Source organism: Rhipicephalus sanguineus, chromosome 7, assembly GCF_013339695.2.
Source record: "Rhipicephalus sanguineus isolate Rsan-2018 chromosome 7, BIME_Rsan_1.4, whole genome shotgun sequence".
Taxonomy (NCBI): domain Eukaryota; kingdom Metazoa; phylum Arthropoda; class Arachnida; order Ixodida; family Ixodidae; genus Rhipicephalus; species Rhipicephalus sanguineus.
In genome coordinates, this window is record NC_051182.1 from 138,383,764 (window position 1) to 138,405,569 (window position 21,806).

A 21,806-nucleotide genomic window follows, 5' to 3' on the forward strand; every position below is an offset into this window, starting at 1 on the left:
CATTCACCATCGTTGCGGTGGCGTTTGATTAAAGTAGGCCATAGGAGCAGGCCGTATGAGCTAGATATATACCTGTGTGCATCTGCTCAGGTGTACAACACAAGGAGCTCGTATAATCATTATGCACAGCCACCCAGAACTGGGAGAGGAGCACATCATGCCTCACACTATGGGTGAGTGAGATGTGCTCTTCATTACTCTCCTCCTGAAAGACACGTCAGCATTCCAACAACCATCAAGCTAAGGCTGAGCCAACAGCCAATGCAATAAGAGCAGTACTTTTATTGTTTTTCTTGATCCCTACCCATCAAGATACGGCCATGTAGCCTGTGTACACTCAATGACCTTGCGTGCCTTGTAGCAACACCTGTACTTTTGCCCCCTCTCTGACAAAACCTGAAGCTTTGTCCCCTCTCATGGAGAACCCTGCATGCGCATGTCTCTGTCCACAGTTCTGGCTCGCAGTCTGTGAAGCATGCCTGCAACTCACCAGCATGGTGAAGATGTCCTGCAGGACATCTAATATCCAGTAGATGTCCATAGCGTTCTATGGATGTCTAATGGATATAGCAAGCATTGCATGGATATCTAATAGACATTCGTTGTTAACTGCGTCCACAGTCCTGGTTTGCATTCGGTGAAGCATATACCTTCAACTTACCAGCGTGGTGAAGATGTCCTGCAGGTATCGCTGCGAGCGCTTGTAGACGTGCTCTTTGGAAAGGTTGACGCTGCCGTTCTTGAAGATGACCCTCTTGCGCACCCTGCTCGGGATGATCTTGGCCTTCTGGTAGCGGACCACGGGTGAGTCCTCCGCACCGTTGCCCCCGTTGCCGGCCGCATCGGCGCATCGCGGGAAACCGTTCAGCGAGAGGTGCTTGGTCAAGATGCGCCGGCTGCTCGTGCTCGTCTCGCCCTGCGGGAGAAGGTGAACATTGTTGCACACGTGTCATCACGTGCACACTCAAGGGCGTCTGCTGAGCACTTAACAGCGGAGCTGTTTAGAGTAGACGAAAATCCCTGGGGATCTGTTGTCCGCACTTTCTAGAGCCGAGGGGTACATGCGAGAACTTCGGAGGGGGGGGGGGGGGGAGGACGGTGGCATCCCCGTGTTCCCGTGCCCCCCTTGCCTCCACCCCCCCTCCCCGCGCGCTACTGGGGGACACGCACGTACCTGGTTGCTGGGCGTCTCGTAGTCCGAGTCGCCGGCGACGCCCACTCCGCCGGCTGAGTGGACGCCATGGCCTCGAGAGATGAGCTGCTGCCAAGCCTGGCCGTTCTCCATCTCGACGAACTTCATGGTCGGCCGCCGCCGCTGCCGCCGCAAGCAGCACGGCCCGCGCGAACTTCCCCACCTGCCAGCACGACCGTCGTGTTGCTCGTCGCTGAGGTCACCTCCTTAGGGTCCCACGTCTTCGTCGCCAGCCCTGCGTGCACCGCAAAGGGTGTCAAGAAAGCAGACCTGAGGCTACACCTTAAAAGATTTGGGGAGTATTTCTGACCCACAACTATATTCGTCATCAGGAATGCTCGCGTTTCCTTTTCTTGAAAACCCGGCTCTGGCCACTTTCCTATCAAGAATGCGTATGTCACGCTGATAGCGCGCACGCCGTTCGTGACCGGGAAGTGCCGGGACCGCGGTGATAACGCAAGGAAATTACTCGAGGTAGATGACGATAGCTGTGTGGCAGAAATGTACCCTAAATACTCGAGTTTTTCTTAGAGTGTAACGTAAATTGTGTAAAGAAAGCGAACACGAGGCTAACCGTAAAGGGTGAAAAGAGAGCTATACAAGCTTGCTCACCATAAAGGGTGAAAAAGCCATTCACTTTATTGCGCGCGCTGTTACACAAAGGACAATACACATATGCCCTTTGTGTAAAAGTGTGTCACAGTAGACAGAATGTTGCCATGCCAGTAAGCCAAAGTCGATGCCTTATTGAACGTGAAAAGAAATTTAACACGAGGCAAACGGTAAGGGGTGTAACGAAAGCTCACCAGAAGCTGGCCGTAAAAGGCGCAAAGAAAGCTGCAGCATAAGGCTTACCGTAATGGGTGTGAAGAAAACTAACACGAGGCTTACCGTAAAAGAGTTAAGGACGCTACAGGACAAGGCTTACCGTGGAGGGTGTAAAGAATGATAGGACGAGGCTAACGGTAAGAGATGTAAAGAAAGCTCGACCGAGGCTGGCCGTGGTGTAATCAAAACTGACACGAGGCTTACCGCAGTGAGTGTGAAGAAAACTAACCCGCTAACTCTAAAAGGGCGAAAGAGAGCTACAGGAAGAGGCTTACCATAAAGGGTGTAAAGACAGCTAACCCGATGGATAACTCTTAAAGGCGTAAAGAGAGCTTTAAGATGAGGCTTATCGTAAAGGGTGTAAAAAAAGCTAACGGGAGGCATCGTAAAAGGTGTAAAGAGAGAGAGAGTTATAGGACGAGGCTTACTGTAAAAGGTGTAGAGAGAGCTGTAAGACGAAACTTGCCGTAAAGGGTGTAAAAAAGCTAACACGAGGCGCATAGGCGTGCGCACGAGGGGGGGGGGGGTCGCCCCCCCCCGCTATCACCTAAGAGGGGCGCATAGCCTGCCCCATACGTTTACTCAGTCTGACCTAGCTGTCCTGTCATTGTTTAAAAGAGCAGGGTTATGGCCACGCAGGTTTTTGACGATAATGGCGGCCGATGTCCCCTCATGTCGCATCCCAAGAACTGTTCATTTCCAATCTTTACTTCAGGAAAGCCAGGGACACAAGGCAGGTCACTGTGAGAAGCACTGGTCATCGCTTCATTTTCATTTGTTTTTGTTCATACATTCGTGAGGCATGTTGTTCTTTGGACTCGACCAATGGGGGGAAGGCTGCGACGAAACTTTGCAACCCCCCCCCCCCCCCCTTGATGGGGAACCCTACGCATACCTATATCACCAGGCGGACCATGGGGTCAGTAAAGAAAGCTGACCCGGCATGTCGCACCGGTGCTACATGATCGCTCTTTGGTGCCAGCATGAAAGAAGCAACGTGGCGTGATCCCTGTTATCGTAACCATCTTTGTAGGTTACGAAGTGAGCTTTATGCGCGTCCCCGAGATGTAGCTTACAAAAGTGGTATAATAGCCAAGAAAATGTATTTCTGTCTTAGCCCATCGTCCCTTACGCTAACACATATCTAGGATATGAAAATTCTCGATTCGCATACCTTTTGTCCTTAACCCCCAGGAGCCGCGGTCAGGAGCTGGTAGAAGGCGAGCGGCTCAAGGACATGCCGCGCAGGTGACGGCGTCCGAGGTTTGTCGTACGACCGGCGCAGGAAAACTTGCCGGTGCCTTCTGTCTCAGTCTGCTGCCTCGGTAAGCGTGCCTCCACCTTCTTTGCAACCTTTTGACGGTACAGCTGTCTCCCGACTGGGTCACGAGGTCGCAGGTCGAACAGGACTTCTCACGGATCAGTCGGGACTTTGCAAGCCTGCGCTGCCCGATTCCGATGCGACGGCTACACGGAGCAGCAGGATCCGGGCAACTTCCAGGCCGCTGGTAGCGTTCTGCAAAATATTTGGTTTTATGCATTAATTTCTTTGCGATGATCATCTTACGTGACAGAGGAGCAGACGGACGGAGAGTTTTCTGGGCGAGTTGGCATACGCGTTTCGAAAATCGGGAGCCCTCGCCCTATCGGGAAAATGGGGGCAGGGAAGCTTGGCGTGCACGTGCCTGACGCACTACTTCCCTTCCTGTCCTTCTCTCCATCACATTGCGCAATGCTCCCTCCTAACTGTTTCCTTCCTGCATGCCGGGAAGTGGACCGTCATCCACAAATTTAGTAGCGCAACACCTCAGTTGCTACAAGGGGCGGTCGTGGTTTCACGTCCAGGCAACAAGAAAATGCAGCAACGTGAAATGACAATCCACTTCGATAAAAGATAAGACTGCCATACCAGAAACGGCTCATCGCCGAGATTCCCCCGATCGAGAGAACACATCAGTTATTCGAAAACGAGGCTTACAAATACACATTTGACAGGCGCACCTGTGCGAGGGTCGCATTTCTGCGCAATCGCCAATGCCGGGTTTTTCGTGTACGATGCCGCAGGCCCCGTAATCTGTAACTCATAACAAGCCTATTAAGATCTTGAGTACGAAGGGCTTAGGCGAATAGATTCTACGCGCTCTGCTGTAGGGGCGCTGGGTCGCACCGGTGCTACATGATCGCTCTTTGGTGCCAGCATGAAAGAAGCAATGCGGCGCAGGGGCGTAGCCAGAAATTTTTTTCGGGGGGGGGGGGTTCAACCATACTTTATGTATGTTCGTTGTGCGTTTGTATGTGTGCGTGCCTATATACGCAAGCAAAACTGAAAAATTTCGGGGGGGGGTTTGAACCCCCCCAACCCCCCCCCCCCCCTTGGCTACGCCCCTGATGCGGCGTGATACCCGTTATCGTCACCATCTTTGTAGTCCAAGTTACGAAGGGAGATTTGTGCCCGTCCCCGAGATGTTGCTTACAACAAGGGTATAATCCATCTCGAGCCAAGAAAGTGTCCAGCGTCACTTAGCCCAAGGTCACTTACGCTAACATATATCTAGGATATAAAAATTCTGAAGGCGACGCTAATCCTTGACTTATGTGCCTGGTAGTGGCACTCGCAGGTCGGCGTTCGTATGCATTGGTGTATTAATAATAATTCTTAGGGTTTAACGTAACAAAACCACGATTTGATTGAAAGACGCCGTAGTGGAGGGCTCCGGAAATTTCGACCATGTGGTGTTCTTTAACGTGCACCTAAATCTAAGTACACGGGCCTCAAGCATTTTCGCCTCTATCGAAAATGCGGCCGCCGCGGTCGGGATTCGATCCCGCGACCTGCGGGTCAGCAGTCGAGCACTACCATAACTACCGTAGACCACCGTGGCGGGTTGCCCTGCTGTATTCCCTGCGTTAACTTTGTTTCGCGCGCCGCCGGAGCGAATCTCGGAGGCCATGTAGAAAGAAGCGCGTGGTTGAGCTATACTCCGCCAGGTGCCGCAACGATCTCAGCTGCTCACAATTTTCCAATGAACACAATCAATCACTTTTCATTAATTATCCTTACATCGCGTGTATCCAAGAAAACTCTCAACTTCCATCGATTTCGTACCAGTTTTACTAAAACACATTTTCCGACAATTCGGAAAAAAAGGAAGTTCTTGGAGGCGAAACAAAATTTAAGTGCCCCGCCACGGTGGTCTAGTGGTTATGGCGCTCGACTGCTGACCCGAAGGTCGCGGGATCGAATCCCGGCCGCGGCGGCTGCATTTTCGATGGAGGCGAAAATGTCTGAGGCCCGTGTACTTAGATTTAGGTGCACGTTAAAGAACCCCAGGTGGTCGAAATTTCCGGAGCCCTCCACTACGGCGTCTCTCATAATCATATCGTGGTTTTGGGACGTTAAACCCCAGATATTATTATATTAAAATTTAAGTGTCACTCGTTGCCCATGCCACTAAAATATTCTGGAGTGGAAGCTCTCGAAACGCCTTACCGGCAAGAGTGAAGCGAGCCTCTGTTAAATCTCCTTGGTTTGTTAGAACTTTCAGTTGGTGGAATAAATTTGTGTTCAATGAAGCAATGACGCTGTGCATAATCGTAGCTCCATGTAGTCCGGTCTGTCTAAGGCTGTTGTCACTGCCGTTGCAGTAAACATTCTATAGACTATTTTACGGATGGGTTCCGGCGCCGCCATATTGGGCTGTTAAATTTGCCGTTTTGTATCTTTAACAACTAAACGGACAGTGCTAGGGTAGAGGCATACACTTGAAAAACGGTATGGTTGGTGCATTAGAGGTTTGATGACCTTGTTAATTTCCGTCACGACATACAAGAATGAGAAAACATTCGTTTAACAGTCCAAGATGGCGGTGTCCCGGTGCCGAAAGTAAGATCGTCTATACATGTGGCGCCCTAGGTTCGAAGTCCAGCATCGCAGAGAAATTGTACGCGACATCTTCATAGTGCGATTCCTCTGTGGGACACAATTTTCTCCTTAAATAGGTATAGAATTGTTTACACGTTTAATAAAAGCCTCCTGCGAATTTCTTCCGGTGTTCTTTCCCGCTGAAGATACGCAAGATATAAATCAGTTACTCAAAGAAAAGATTTCGGACGAAGGAAAGAAAGCGGGGACGAGGGGGGGGGGGGTAACAGTCGCTTAGAACATGTGTACACCATACAAACGCCTTGGGACACTAAAGTGAAACAATGAATCCGTTTAGATTGACAAATTTTACTCCGAAAACTCTAATGTCGTTAATTTCATCATCATATAGCTTTTATAATAGAGGAGAAAATCATGGTCAAAGTCTCATTTTTAGATTTGGCGCCGAAATCTCTTCGCGTGATGGCAAAGTGAATTTCTCATATTTTGCCGACATTAGCCCAACGAAATTTCCAGAAACTCGTTATGTTGAGTCTCTGGTACCTTCAGAGGACAATGTACTTCATTTTCACCAATTAGGAACGACGCAGGTCCCAGTAGACGCCATCAAAATGTATGACACTTAGTGGGGATTCGTGCGGGAACTTCATTGTGGCGTCGCCATCCGCATTTTCTTTTTGTGCGTTTTCTCGCTTACCAAGCGTCTTCTAGCGGCAAGCGTGCTGACTTTGGTGCGGTGAAGAAGTAATTTACCAATACGAGAAAAATCGTTTTTTTTCTCTTTAGTGTCCTTCTAAACTCAATTTAAAAATATAACCCTACACAAATCACGAAAAGGGAGCTCGAATCTGTCACTATAATTGACGCTCTTTTCATTTCAGCCTGGACCTAATCACACCTTCTGGCCAGTTGTCGACAACAAGGAAAACGGAAGTTACGTTGGTATTATCACCGCATATGAATCTCGGCCAACTTACCTGGCTTGAAGCGTGTTTTCTGATGAGAGCGAAGCAAAAATGTGAATATCCCGGGCCCACACACACACACTGACTGCATTTGGCTTCCGCTTCTTGTGAAACACGCGTTGTTTTTGCTCCCTCTCTCAAACCATTGGCGAGGGGAAAAAAAAGAAAGTTTGTAAACGCGCGCTCGGTAGCGCCCTCTGTGCTTCGCATCGCGCATTCCGAGGTCGTCTAGCGCCCTCTGTACTTGGCAATGCGTATTTCGAGATTGCATTTCGAGGTCGTGCACCGAGCCTACGTCCTTTTTTTTTCTTATTCCTTCCTTTCGGATCCTCTCCGTACGCAACGGGGTCATTGGAATAAGAAGCTCGCCGCGCAGTCGCGTGCGGATCACAACGTCTCTCTGCAGGCTCCCGCCACCGCCACCACGCAGCGGTTCCGGTTGAAACCGCACCGGACCGGATCTGGACCGAAAGTGCAAGGACGCACCAACCGACAGCTTCGGTTCGTTAGCACGCCACAAAGGACGCGGCGACAGCGGGGTGCAGTTTCCGATCGCCCTGTATACGTGAGCGAGGCGCGTTTCATATGGAAGGTCGTCAGAAGCGCAGCCAGAAATTTTTTACAGGAGGGGGCGGAGGGTTCAACCATACTTTATGTATGTTCGTGCGTGCGTTTGTAGGTGTGCGTTTATATGTAGCACGCGCTCAAATTGAAAACATTTCGGGCGAGGGAGCGTTCAAACCCCCCCTCCCCCTGGCTATGCCAGTGAAGGTCGTCGACGAGTTATTGGATCGACGCAGCCGCGATTCGGTCAATTGCATCCGCACACGACCGGTGCGCCTGTCGTGTGCGTATTTGTACGCGCAGTTTTTCCAATAATTGATGCTCTCTCGAACGTGGGTTTTGTAGGCGATCAACCCTTTCTGATACGGCAGTCTGATCTTTTACCGAGGTAACTCATCATTTGACGTTGCCGCGTTTCATTGTTGCCTAGATATGAACGCATGACCGTCGTTGTTTCCTGTAGCCACTGAAGTGTCGCGCTGCTAAGGACGTGGATGAAGGTTCAGTTACCGGCATGGAGGAAGGAGACAGATAGGAGGGGACATTGGACAGTGAGAAAGAAAGAAAGAAAGAAAAAAAGAAAGAAAGAAAGAAAGAAAGAAAGAAAGAAAGAAAGAAAGAAAGAAGGAAAGAAAGAAAGAAAGAAATCTAACGTAAAAATGAATTAACTTTGACAGAAAACTTCGTATAAGAAAGCCGTTACACAGATTTGAGTGAGAAGTGCGGGGACTCTAGAAGCACAACCTCAAGAGCAGCTAACGCAAGTACAGCTCCCTTTGAGGAAATCCGCCGTAAACATTGATTTATCATTTATTTTGAAAAATAAAGAGCGGCAGTATAGATCCATAAGCAGTTCCTCCTCAGAGGGTAACTGCAAAGACTAACACTTGGTCCTAAAACATTTAATCCTTGGGGAGCAACGGGCGGTGGGGCGACAACATTTCATCCTCCAAGAGAGCAACTTCTAGGGGACTAACAGCTCGTCCTATTGCCGCTGTTTCCCAAAGGGAGCAATGGTTGTGGCAACTCAGTTACTCCTTCAGAGGAGTTACTCACTTTTGGCTTTTGGTGTACTTTCTTCAATTATTCAAAACGAAGTCGCTGTTCATATTGCGATAGCCATTCTAATAATTTAGCCGCATTTAGATAGCCACTCAGAGAACGGCACACGTGTTCTGGCGCAAAATGAAATAAAGACATGGCCTAACCGATACACGCGCCTTGATTAAGGAGGACCGTTTATTATAAAGGCCAGCTGATGTGCGATACGCATAGCGCACGTGTCGACAGCCTTGCGCCACTGCTGATTTCGCAGTTTGCTCGCCTCGCGCTGACTGGTCCGGGAAGGTCACGTGCTCAAGGCGACGTGCCAATCGCCGACTCGACCCGCGCCCGATTTCTCGTCTGCCACGCGCGTGAACTTTCGTTGGATGCCTCCTCGATTTGCCATCGCGAGCGATTCAGGGTCGACGCATCGTCTGCGCATACGTTTCGTGCATAAAACAGACAAATCTTTAAAGGGCCCCTAAACGACATCTGAAAATACGAGCGCGTTATTCTCTCCAGTCGTCTCTCGTCTTTTCGGCACAATTCGTGAAGCCAGCAGTCTGTTCGCGTGACGTCATGAGGAAATGAGCTCTCGATTGGTTCATATACGAGGGATATCAGTTGTGAATCGTCTCCTACCCTGCTTTGTCGTGCAGTCGTGCGCCTGGTTCTGTTTTGTCTCGCATGACTGTCGCGCCCGATCAACCGATTTCACTCCGCCTTGTGCGTTTTCGACAGCGCAAGCAGAGATAACAACGTGTAGCCAAAAAACGTGAAATCCTGATAGGTTCAACGCTTAGTACCGCCATTTTCCACATATTTTATGAAGAAATAAGTGGCGAGGAGGAGATAGAGTCAGGAGAAAGGGTAGTGAGGGCGAGAAAGAAACCCTCTCTCTCGTCTTTGAACTCGAAGTGGTTTCGGACCCTTTAAGCGTCGGAAGCTAGAAGACCCGAGCATCGCAGAAGCATAGCACAGCAACAGCAGGCGACAGGATTGCCCCATGCTCCGCGGTTGGTTCTGCCCGTAGCTTTCAAGGGATTACGCCAGCTTTGTGTGTGTACATGTGTGTTTTTGGAGTGCTTTTTTTTCGGTACTGCTGATCTTTCAAGCACTCTCTGCCTTGGCTGTCAGGCGTGCCCTTGATGCATCACTGTCCCTGTCAAACCTTTCAAATCCTTTAAAGTAAGCGAAGACAGAGCTTTCTTTTTCCCACAGCCAGTGTCTATAGTATACCTCAAGCTCGCGAATAATGCATCTTACGTAACGTACGCTCCGATACGCCAACCTGTCACCACGCACTGCGGTTTAAAGAACTAACCGAAAGAAAACAAAACATGGCCTAACATCAGGGTTTCCGCGAATCAGCGCCGCATGCCGACGGACTAAAGAAACAACAACAGAAAACAATAAGTGCGGTTTAGGGCACGCTGCAAGGACGCCGAAACGCGTAGTTGAAGAAAAAGAAAACGCTCTACGGCGCATGCGTGCTAACCCTGGCAAGCGAATTCCTTTCTGACTGCAGATGTCCACGGCAGGAGCTCATTAGAGCTTAGAGCCGCACGTAACAATGCCTCCTTCTCGCAGCAGGGGTGAGTGAGGAAGGAAAGGAGGGGTGTTGCTAAGAGACGTTTTTCGTCGCTACAATTTTCAAACCTTGAATAACAGAGAGCTGAGCTAGTTGGTAAGCAATCATTCTAAAAGACAGGGACTGGACATGCGTAGATAACGTTTTGTAACTTCTTTCTTTTGCGCCGCTGTGCGCCTCTTCAGTCGTTAATCGGTGTTTGTGGTGGCCTGTCTTTCTTGTGTCCGTGTTTGCAAGCCCTGTCTTTTAGGATGAACTTTCGAGCTACGTATCAGCGGTGAACGAGACACCGAGCAGCGCGAGCACTAATGCAGCGGGCAGGAACGCAAACAAGATCACTTCCACAATTCTGATAATCCTGCCATACCAAAATTTTCACGCATAAGTATGCACATGTGACTCGTTCTCGATCGATATCGGAGCTGCGGCTTCTCATTCGGCTTCTGGAAAGTGCTGACGGTCCTTCAGAGCTTATCCTTATAGACGCAAGCCAAGACAAGTACACTGCGAAGCTCACACTGGGTGGTCGAAGGTCAACACTATTACAATTACTGTATAAGGTGGCATATATGCATGCAGTAAGACAATACACTATCACACAACACATGCGGCCAGACTTTCTAACAAACAAGACTTTCTGAGGCAGTGGAAGGAGGCATATGGCTTGCGGACGAGGAACAGCACAGATGCAGCGAGGTCTCCTGGATCAAGCCCACCCAGCCGCTCAAGCATATCGAGAACCTGGACAAGGGGCCCCGATCACAATTCATTTCTTTGCCCTTTCTCAGTAAAGGTTCATTCTCTCTCTTTCCAAAACTGCACCAACCGCACCATCACTAAGCGGGTCAGACGTAACTCACATGCTATCCTCTATCCGCCTCACGTGGAACAGTTAAGATATTGGGGGGAAAACAGCCCAGGTTCAACCAGCGTGAAATCTGCACGAACAGCGGGGCTGCGGTTCTCTTGTTTCCCTAGTGATGTTCTGTGATGTTTTGTGATTTTGTGGGTGTGTCTGTGATTACATTCTTTGTAAAGTAGAGATGCACGGGAACGGACGTGTGTCATCCCCTGCCACACCAGCCCCTGCTACTGTGATTTTAGGCCTTATTCACGCTTGAGCCGCCCTTCCCCGTTTCACTGTGCGGCTACAGTTTCGTCCGCGACCTAGAGTTACTGTATATGCTCCAAGGGGAACAGTAACTATACCGCGACCGAGGCAGTTACGCCATCTGCGGATGTATTTGGGATCCGGAGCGTGACATGCGACGCGGACACTCATCTGTCGTCAGGCCTAGCCCTAGAAGAGCTCCACGATTAAAAGAGGCACATAGTATGCAAATATAAGACGGGTCTGGTTAAGGTATAAGACGGGTCATACATATCTGGCCATAGCAGATTGCGGTGCGGGAGTTAATTGGCTAATCTACAACTCGAGGCAGGGTTGAGACTGAATGCAGCAAATCATTTCCGCGCTGATTTGCCATGACGAGCGTTCGCGATATGTTCGCTGCCGTCGATTACTATTCGACCTCGCCCTGCGATTGGTTGACCTCTTTAGGCAGTTCGAATGGTGTGTCATGTTACAATAGCGTTACAGTGTTTTTTCTGGCAGCAAGAACTTGTGCACGAATGATCGAGTCGTCGACAGACACACGACCAAGCTGCGCAACGATAAAAAAAAACGAAAAAAAAAATGAACGCCCAACCTGCAACACAGCTGTACTGCAGAAACACGGTAAATCGTGCACGCACGTCAGGTGACGTCAGCTACACCGCGGGTACTCCCCCGAGCTCTTGCTGTCCGAGAAAGGCAGCAACTTCGCCGGAAGGCCTTGGCGCAACTCACAATAACGCAACGCGCGCACAACACGAGCAAGTTTTCGAAGGTTGCCCCGTTCATGCGTCGCTCAGGAGACACGTCCGGCTGTGAGTCAGCCGATGCAGGTCGGCTCAGACGGCGTGGCACTTTGCGGTAGACATAGTTTCGCAATCAGGTTCGCGGTAGGTGCTGGAGATGGAGACTGCAATGCGGTTACCGTGATATGACGTGCATATACGGCCTAAATTCTTATTGTAGAATAAATCGTCGCATATTGTCATCATCAGTCAACATCACCACCCCGGGACGAAGGCCTGCCCCAACGATTTCCAGGACATCCATTTCTTTCGTGGTGAGGGCCAGGGTTTAACTGTTAGCGCCATGTGGAAGGTGACGACTACATACCACCCCAGGGTGCGCTAATTTCAGTTCTGGTGATGGCATAGGCGTGCGCACCCCTAATCACCTAAAGGGGGGGGGGGTCACATCTGCCGCATACGTTTACTCAGTACCTGTACCGTTATTCTTTAAAGAACAGAGTTATGGCCACGCAGGTTTCTGACGATAATGGCGGCTTAAGGCCCTGATGTTGCATTCCGAGAACTGTTTACTTCCCATCTTTACTTAACGGAAGCCATGGACCAAGGGCAGGCCATTGTGAGAAGAACTTCTTCATTTTTTTTCACCCATTGTGAAGCATGCTGTCCTTTGGACTCGACCAAAGGGGGGGGGGGGTAGGCTAGCATTTGTCGACATTAACAAACACCATGTCATCATTTACTAACGCTTAGAAAAATCCACCAACAATAGCCAACAATAGCGATGATTAGCCATCAATGAGTCAACATTATCCAGTGCCAGCTAGCATTTATCAGTATGGCAGTATGTCAATAAATACCATAGGTCGGCAAACTCACTCATGAATCGACTCACTCAGACTCAGATCGAGCCGTGAGTCTGAGTCTGAGTGAGTCCAGGTGAGTAATATTTTGGTGAGCTTGAGTCCGAGTGAGTCCGGTTGAGAAAAATTTTAGTGAGTTGAGTTCAGAGTGAGTCCGGTAGAGGGAAGTTTTGGTGAGCCTGAGTCCGAGTGAGCTCTAAGCGCAAAATATATTCCTTGAGTGAGTCTGAGTGATCTCCACACTTCCTTGCCGACCTGTGGTAAATACGGTGGTAAATTACTTAACCTAATTAAGTACCCGGGTAAAATATGTGACGTGTTTTTATAGGCGTATCGCTAACCCTGCACATATTGGAAACGCTTCTGGCTTGCATTTTTTTGCGGCTTTTGCTGTTAAGGCCAGTACTCGAGCTTCCAGAATAGCGTGCATGCTTCGGATTTCCGCTGACAACAGCACATAGCCCGGGCAACATCTTTGGTTCGTGCATGCACCTTCGTGATCGCAAACAAAAGTTTCGGGTATCCATGCAAGCCGTGTTGGCGTTACGCTATCATAGATCACAGGGGCAAGAAGAGGTTGTAACTATATACCCGGAAATTTGAACTTAGCAACAACAAACTTAGTAGTGGTAAGTACACACTCTAACGATCGAGTTTCCATACACACGACGTGCATGTGTTTCGCTAACAGTTATCGAAAAGAGCTGTCAAGTATACCAATGCCTTGCCATCGGTGAAGTTTCGCAGAAACATTTCATTTTATGGTCCTGATCGGTCAATGTAACAGTTTGCACTGTCACTCACCTAATTCTTGAAAAAAGGAACTGCTCAACTAATAGTGCCAATTAAAGTGTTACACTGATGGATGAGGACGAGTATATGCAACCTTTCTGCGAAAATCTGAGCAAAATCAGGACAGCGTTAAGCGCCACACATCTCAAAAGCTATCCTTTGGAGCACTGCGAACGCCTGGTGTTCAGTTGCAAGAGCCGGAAACACATCATAGCCGCCATGTTTTCTAAACACTATCTATAGGCAATTTTATTAAGACACATGGGTTCCGCCACACTGTTCTGTTAAACGAATGTTTTCGTATTTTTTTGTATATCGCGAAGTGAATTAATAAGGCCATGAAACGTCGAATGTACCAACCCAACCGTTTTTATGCGTATGCGTCTACTGTAGCACTGTTAATTTAGTTGTTAAATACACAAAACGGCAAGGCTACAGTCCAATATGGCGGCACCGAAACCCATCCGTGAAATAGTCTGTAGCCAAAGCCATGAGCCAAAGCTATACAGCTGCTGTAGTTTTAAAACAGTACGATGCATAAACTCACAGTTGAAAGACGATGCTTGCGATACGCAGCTCATTCACTGGGATACAGGAACTCTTCTGACAACCGGCGCCCATTCACTTTCTTGCGTCTGTGAGCTCGTACGCGACGTTGACAGCGAGAAGGCATAACTTAAAACGCGACTCCACAAACACAGGCGCGCTTGTGGCAGAAATATATACGGGGTGTGGAAAAACACAGACGGGTAACTCTATACTTCAGAGCCGCCGTCGCCTGCTGCCGTGCATGCTGTAACACAAGACGAAGACGGCAGATATACACAACAACCAAAATAGCAGTATAAAAGGCGCGTCGTCTGCTACGACCGTCAAAACGTCCCGTCTGGTTGTACCGTCGCGAGCCGTCTGCTAGCCACTTCATTTTTCGTCTGCTATCTCCCAAGAGTGAAAGCGAAAGAAAGTTCAACGCATTTGATTCGTGTTTTGTTTCTTTCTGTTCGTTCTTGCGTATTTACACGCTTGACTCGACCGACTACACGAAATCTCGCGCGTCCTTTTTGTGAAGGCCCAACGTAAGGCTGCACAATAACAACACACTCTTCGAGCGATATCTCGAGGAGGCTTGGAGAGTTCTGCAACACCCGACTGAGTCCATTCGCATCCATCTATCCATCGGGCTTTCACTTCTCTGTGCCAATCTCTCTATCCATCGCGGAGCCTTTTCACTTAGCCTCCATAAAGGTCGCGGAAATCTCAGGGGCGGTCGAGAAAGGACGCAGCCTTGAATGCATGCAGGGTGTTGACATTGAACTACAGTGCTACGGTTCGCAGGCGCGGTTGTACAGTACGTGGCATTCACGCGGTTTCGAAAAACTGCCAAGACGGGACACAGCGGCGTGTGCGCACGGAATGCCGCCAGGAAGCCATAAAGTTTCCTACAACATCTGCTAGAGGGTACGTGGCGCTGCGATCGTGCGGCCACCATAGGAATGATGGGTAGTACACGGATTTGCATTGTCTTCGTGCTTGCGGCCTCGAACGTACTTATGGCTTTGTTTATTGTTGTGTTTGGGCTTTCGTTTCGAATGAGCTGGTTTGAATTGGTCAGCCTAAAAGGATCAGGGCGGTGAAGTGGGATTGCTGAACTTTTGCTAAACTTCGTCTTGCGACAAAACGGCTGTAGGCCACACGCAGTCATGCACACGGAGCCGAAAGAACGAAGCCTAGGCAGATTCGTGTACTACGCATCATTCTCATGCTAGCTGAAGCGCCATGCGTTGCAGTTCCCATAGACACTAGGGCCAGATTTCCCTCTAGTGCACTATTATGAAACTCTATTGTAGCAGTGGTTTCGGTCTGCCATCTTTCTCGGGGAAGCAGTGGTGGCATGCGTAAATAAAGAGTGAAATTAAGCCCCAAAAAACTTGCCTTTAGACGGTCCTACGTGTACAAAAGGTGCGTAAAATCGTTTTAAGTACAGGACCCAAGATGCGACGTCACGTACTTGTGAAGCCGAACAACGCAGCACTAGGCTGCATTAATTACAGACGTTTCGGAAGTACTCATGTACTTCAGCCATTATTAACCAGTACGACATATTTTCTGAGACAGTATAAATATACACGCAGAAAACAATTTTATACCTCTCAGGATTTTATACCTCTCTCTATAGAATTTATACCTCTCTCTATAACTGGCGCCCATACGCTGTATAAAATTGGTGAAATTTGCAGCATTACACCCTTACCGACCCAATATTTCGAAGGGTGTAATTTGCGCGCTTCCAACCATTTTACACCTATGAGCTTAGGGTGTTTCTATAACTAACACCCTTCTATATAGTCGTTTTGCTTGCAGAAACACCTTTTCCAAAGTGCACCTTTATAAACTCGAGATTTCGGTGAATGTAATCCCATGGGTGTTTTCGTCAGCGTTACACCCAATTCCCGAAAACTACCAGAAATGAGGGCGCTGTGTCAAGGGAAGTCTTGTGAGGCCCTTCAACCTTAAGGGTGTAAAGGGTCCTTCCTACAGTGTGCCGTAAGGCGTAAGAACGGCAGTTAGCGGCAGCAATTATGCTTGAATACGTTTACATACTCACCACGGTACACTAACATAAAAGAGTGCTAACGAAACGCTGTCACGTGGTCGAGCTTACCAGCAAACTGGAGAACACTGAAAAAGGTATGCGCAAGACGGACGGACAGCTCATCGAGGTACACTGGCGCATGTCTTGCTAACAAATGCCGTACGAATGATCTTCTTTTTTTTGCGATGCGGTTGGTGGCGCGCTTAGAATGCTCTTCCGAACGATGTTAATGGAATGCTCGCGTGCCGTGGCGTTTATAGGCTACCTCACGTACCCGCTGCTTTGGATTCGAATACATCCATCCATTTAATTGGCGCGTACTCGCTTAACAAGACATATTTCCAAAGTTAATCCATTCCAATTTAGTGGCCTTCCTTCTCTCAGCGTCAGGGTGGTTTATCTTACCTCGGAAGTACAATATACAGGTACGCACGTGATGAGGACGTATTTCATTCAAACAAAATGTTGAAGGCAATATGTTGCCCGAGGTTCGCGACCTAGCTTTTGTATTGAGGTACTCGGGTGTCTGCAAGTGTTGCTTGATTTTGGTTAAATAATATTTAGTTCTGGCCAACGTTGTCAAATGTTTGCTAAATTGATGGCCAACTGGTAGCTCTCGTAGCTTCGCAAGTGTTGCCCAGTGTTGGTCAAATGATGCCTAATGCTGGAACACTGTTGGCCCATGTAGGCTAGTGTTTGCAAGTGTTACCTGATGTTTGCTAAATGATGTTCAGTGTTGGCAAATGTTGCCCAGTGCTCGCTAAATGATTGCTATAACTGGTGGCTCTTGTTGGCTAGCAGTTAAAACTCTTGCCTGATGTTGCCTGAAAGTTGCCCAGTGTTGACTATCATGCCTAATGCTGGCATGCTGTTGGCTCTTGAAGGCTGGTGTTTTCAAGTATTGGCTTATGTTAGCCAAATAATGTTCAGTGTTGGCTAAGTGGTGTCTAATATTGGCTGTCTGTTGGCTCTTGTAGGCTAGTGTTTGCAAGTGTCGCCTGGTGTGTGCTAAATGATGTTCAGTGTAGGTTAACGTTGCCCAGTGTTGGTTAGGTGGTGCCTAATATTGGCTGTCTGTTGGCTCTTGTAGGCTAGTGTTTGCAAGTGCAATTGATTGATGTTGGCTGAATTATGGTCAGCGTTGGATAACGTTGCCCAGTGTTGGCTAAATGATGACTAACTGCTGGACCGTGTAGGCTAGTGTTTGCAAGTGTTGTCCTAAGTGATGCCTAATGCTGCTTGTCGATTGGCTCCTGTAGCTTATTGTTTGTAAGTGCTGACTGATATTGGCTTAGTGATGTTCAGTGTTGGCTAATGCTTCCCAGTGTTAGTTAAGTAGTGCCTAATATTGGCCGTCTCGTGGATCTTGTAGGCTGGTGTTTGCAAATGTTGGCTGATGTTCGCTAAATTATGTTCAGCGTTTGATAATGTTACCCAATGTTGGCCAAATGATGGCTAACTGCCGGATCTTGTAGGGTAGTTTTTTCAAGTGTTGTCTGATGATGGCTAAGTGACGCCTAATGGTGGCTGTCTGTTGGCTCTTGCAGACGCTAGTCTGGAAGTGTTGGCTAAATTATGTTTAGTGTTGGCTAATGTTGGCTGCCCGATGTTATAAGAGCAGCACGGTCTTCGTTCAATCTCAGTCGAATAAATGTGTTGTCTACCACTTTTTTATCTGATGCGCAACTAAGAATTGCTCTGTCTGAACAAACCCGGACATTTCGAGACAAATAAAAATAAAGCAAAAAATATGTGGCTTTGAGAAAATGAGAAAAACTCTTTAAATGGTGAGTTTTGTGTGGCTGCAAAGTAACTAGACGTTACCAGGCAAAGCACGATGTCACCGCGATATTTGCAGTCACGTGGGTACATAGGTGTCCGCAGCTACGCGGATCGCCTGCTAACCGATTTGAGCTCGTTGGGGAAACGTTGGCACGTACGCAAATTTGAAATCGTTCTTCCCCTTTCTCGTAGCTGTCACTAACGTAATAACCACAAGTCTCGCTGAATCAATAAAGTAACACACACATTGAAAGATTTTGCAATAGAAGCGTCCAGTTGAACGTTCACAGAAAGCGACCTGTAACCGCGCTGTAGCGCGCAGCGCACCCTTTACTTTAATTCTCGTACAGCAATACATCATTCTGCTAAGGTTAACGCATTCTCTTCCTAGTAAGTACACTTGTTTTCGTTCTGCGTATACGTTTGACTTTTGAAGGGCAGGTTTCGTTTTACAGCCTTCGGCTTTGCAAGATCGAAGAACTGTGCGCAACGAAAGTTGCACAGCTATTCGAAATTCACTAACACATTAGGAAATATAGGCATGTCAGTAAGCGTCGCCTGTTCCAACACTCAACTATACGCAACGTCATGACTTTACGTGCTGTCCTGGTGACACAGTGACATGCGTCGTCCGCTTTTATATGCGTACATCGCGTCGTCTGCTGCGGTGACAGGTGTCGTATGCCAGACGTTTTCCTATCTCTTGTTACAGCCCACAGAGATCGCAATCAGACGCGCATATTCTCTTGCACGTACACAAGGACGTCGATATGTCGCTGAACAATAAAAAGCCCGCCTGTCACAATGAGTGACGTCTTGTCGACGTCACCGTATGTAGCGACAACCTTCTTAAACGTTTTCGTCGGCCGGTGTAGTAGTCTGGCTGCTCATTATAGCCGGTTATACCATCCCCGTCATACTATTTTTTTTTCATTTTAAGTCTTGCGATTACGACAGCCGTCGAGCGCAATCAAGGTCACCTAGCACGTTATGCAACATGGTCACTCCGTCTATATATATATATATATAGTTCAGTCGATACAAGGTGATGATCACTACGCTTGGAGTGAAAATTCAACGTTCGAGCTCTACGCACTTTCTATGGATTGTTTGGATATATTTTATGCGGTCAAGGTCTTATGCATGGCCCACTGCGGTCAAGGTGTGTCGGCGCAGCTTGCAACAGACGACATATAAATACGCCGTCTGCCTCCGCAGTTTATACGACATCGTCCGGCACATGAAGGTTCAAAAAAAATTGGAGGCGACCCCATTCTTTTACTTAGGTGTCTAGTAGTTGCACTCGCACCTCGGCGTTCGTGCATGCCCTGGCGTATTCCTTGGGTTAAGTTTGTGTTTCGTCGCACTGCCGAAACAGATCTCAGAGGCCACGTACAAAGAAGCTCGTGATTGAGTTCTGCTCCGGCAGGTGCCGCAACAATTCCAGCCGACTTACAAGAAAAGCGTCTGCTCTTTCAACGAACTCCTTCAATTAATTTTTATTAAATGTCCAGATAGTTAATTGGTCCTTATGTTAGGTAAACTTACGCTCCCATATCACACGTATCCAATATAAACCTTAACGTGAACCGGAACCATCGATCGATTTCCTACCACTAATTTTTTAAAGCACGTTTTCTGAATATTCGGAAAACCGGAAGTAAGTGGTCAAGAGGAAGTGCTTGAAGGAGAAACAAGCGTTCCACTAAAACCATATTCCTCCATGGCTAAAACGTTCTGGAGCGGAAGCTCTCGCAACGCCTTAAAAGACAGCGTTTGCCATCCCACTTATCTCTGAAACATGCTCTTTTCGGGTGGTGCCCCGCTTAGGGATAAATTGGTTTGGCTCTGTTAATGTAAGCTCAGGGCAAAGGTAAAATAAAATATCGTTGTTCGCGACGAAATTAACATATTGAGATGAGTATCGATGACTTGACCTCCAATAAAATTGGCCAAGACTTTGAGGCTCTTTAAGAAAACCAGCAACATAAGCACATGCGTTGAACTGTTTCTGCTTGGAAAAAATTTGCAAAGTTGTTACTAAATTTCCGTCTTCAGGCAGGCCTCTATAGCTCTAAGTCTTGCACTTGTAGCAGTCGTAGAACAAAATAAATCTGTTCTATGACGTTACGCATAATCGTAGCTCCATGCACCACGGTCTGTCTAAGGATATTATCACTGTTGCTGAAGTAAACATTCGTAGGCTGATTTACGGGTGGATTTCGGCATGGGTTTCAGTGCCGCCATATTGAGTGGTTAACTTTGCCGTTTTTGTGTGTATAACAACTAAACGAACGGTGATACGGTGGAAGCATACGCACGAAAAAAAAAAATAATAAGGTTGGGTTTGTACATCCGACGTTTCATGACCTTGTTATTTTTCGTACGTCGTGACCTGAAATTAAGGAAACGTTCGTTTAAAAGTCCAAGATTCGCGGCGCCCATGTGCCGAAACTGGACATCGTCTATACATTCAACTTTGTAGTTTCTGTAGACTGTCTGAACAAGTTTTGTGCAATCTGTAGGCCTATAGCGCGTACAAGGGGACGGTATACGCCGTCTGCTATCGAGTTTCTGGCACGCGTTTCCTGCGAAAATTAAAACGCAGCCGGCACATCAAACGTAGGTGCGGCGTTGTTCCGCGTGCTTTAGGTATGAGGACGTCCATTGCAAACGCGTCGCGTACACTCAACACTTTCGCAAGGCCAGCTCGGTACAGCTTATGCAGGGCGCTACGCGGCCGCGCATATTTCGCGAGCGTCAATTTTTCGGGACCAAACTATATTATAATGGCCGAGGCAACTACACGACAGACCAATGACGACAGACACCGCTTAACACCTACGTCCAGTCGTGCCAGAAAAACAAAACGAAGAAAAAACGCACACCAGCCGCACCCATGTCACAAGCGTGTCATCACCAGGTGCTTTCACGTGACCAGATCGTGTGCTGCACGTGAATTCTAAATGCTAAAGGTGTCAGCACCATAGTAGTAACCTTATGAATAGCCCTAGCTGTAAAGCTTGCATGAAGCAATTGTTGTTATTTAGTTTATTCTTAATGCATGGTCGGACGTCGCATTGCGTAAAAGGGAGCGGGGTGTCTTGTAAATGAAGTGACAATTGCTAAACGAAAGATAATGTTCTGCATGAAAAAGATAAAAAAATAAAAAAGAACAAAAATTCACTGGTGATTTGGTGGCAAATGCGAAATAAATGTGTTGGCGTTACCTCGCGTTATCTGTAATTGCCCTCGATTACCTTGACAGCCAGCACTAACCAACAATGCCGGTATTAGGAGCGTAAAGGCGGCATGTTGGATTCACACAAACGGTAGGGTTCGCGCAAACTCGTATACCTTATTTTTCACATCGACACTCCTGATAATATTGCGTTAGGAAAAAAAAATTACAGATGGTGCTAGATTGCGGCGGTTAGGCAAGCTGGCAATCGAGAACATTAAGCGATGAGAAAAAACTGCAGTGAAGTAGGAGAATAACATTCATCAGGCGCAGTGTTCAAATTTGGGCACGCAGTTCTTTTTTTTTTGTTATTTGCAGACCAGCGACGGCGAGGAAAGAGCGATATTTATTCATAGTGAATTCAACTTTTTCCTTGGTATATGTAGGTTCACTTACCTATCTGCCTACGTAGCTAGCGGGGCCGAGGAATCGCGCTGCCACTCTTGCGGAAGCGGGTTCGATTCCCGGCCGCGAAAGTCGCATTTCGACGAAAACGACATCCAAGAGCACCCGTATACATAAGTTTAGAGTTTCACGCTGAATGAATCCCCGGCGGTTACAATTAAAGTGGAATCGCCCACTACTGCATGACTCAACATCGTATCGGG

General features: G+C 48.0%; 1 protein-coding gene across 3 annotated transcripts in view; it reads right to left on the reverse strand.

Annotated features, from left to right (window-relative positions):
- The window catches only part of LOC119400073 (ATP-sensitive inward rectifier potassium channel 12), a 127,042-nt gene that overhangs the window by 12,977 nt on the left and 92,259 nt on the right, over positions 1–21,806 (reverse strand). For 2 of the 3 annotated variants that reach the window (XM_037666997.2, XM_037666996.2), the window contains 3 exons: positions 3,195–3,536; positions 1,175–1,427; positions 662–916 (listed from right to left, as the gene is read on the reverse strand). In XM_037666997.2, the coding sequence (XP_037522925.1) occupies positions 662–916; positions 1,175–1,300 (381 nt within the window). In that variant the 5' untranslated portion in view covers positions 1,301–1,427; positions 3,195–3,536. Of the gene's footprint in view, positions 1–661; positions 917–1,174; positions 1,428–3,194; positions 3,537–6,880; positions 6,899–21,806 lie in introns of those variants that run through there. The other variant, XM_037666998.2, reaches the window with a different exon arrangement.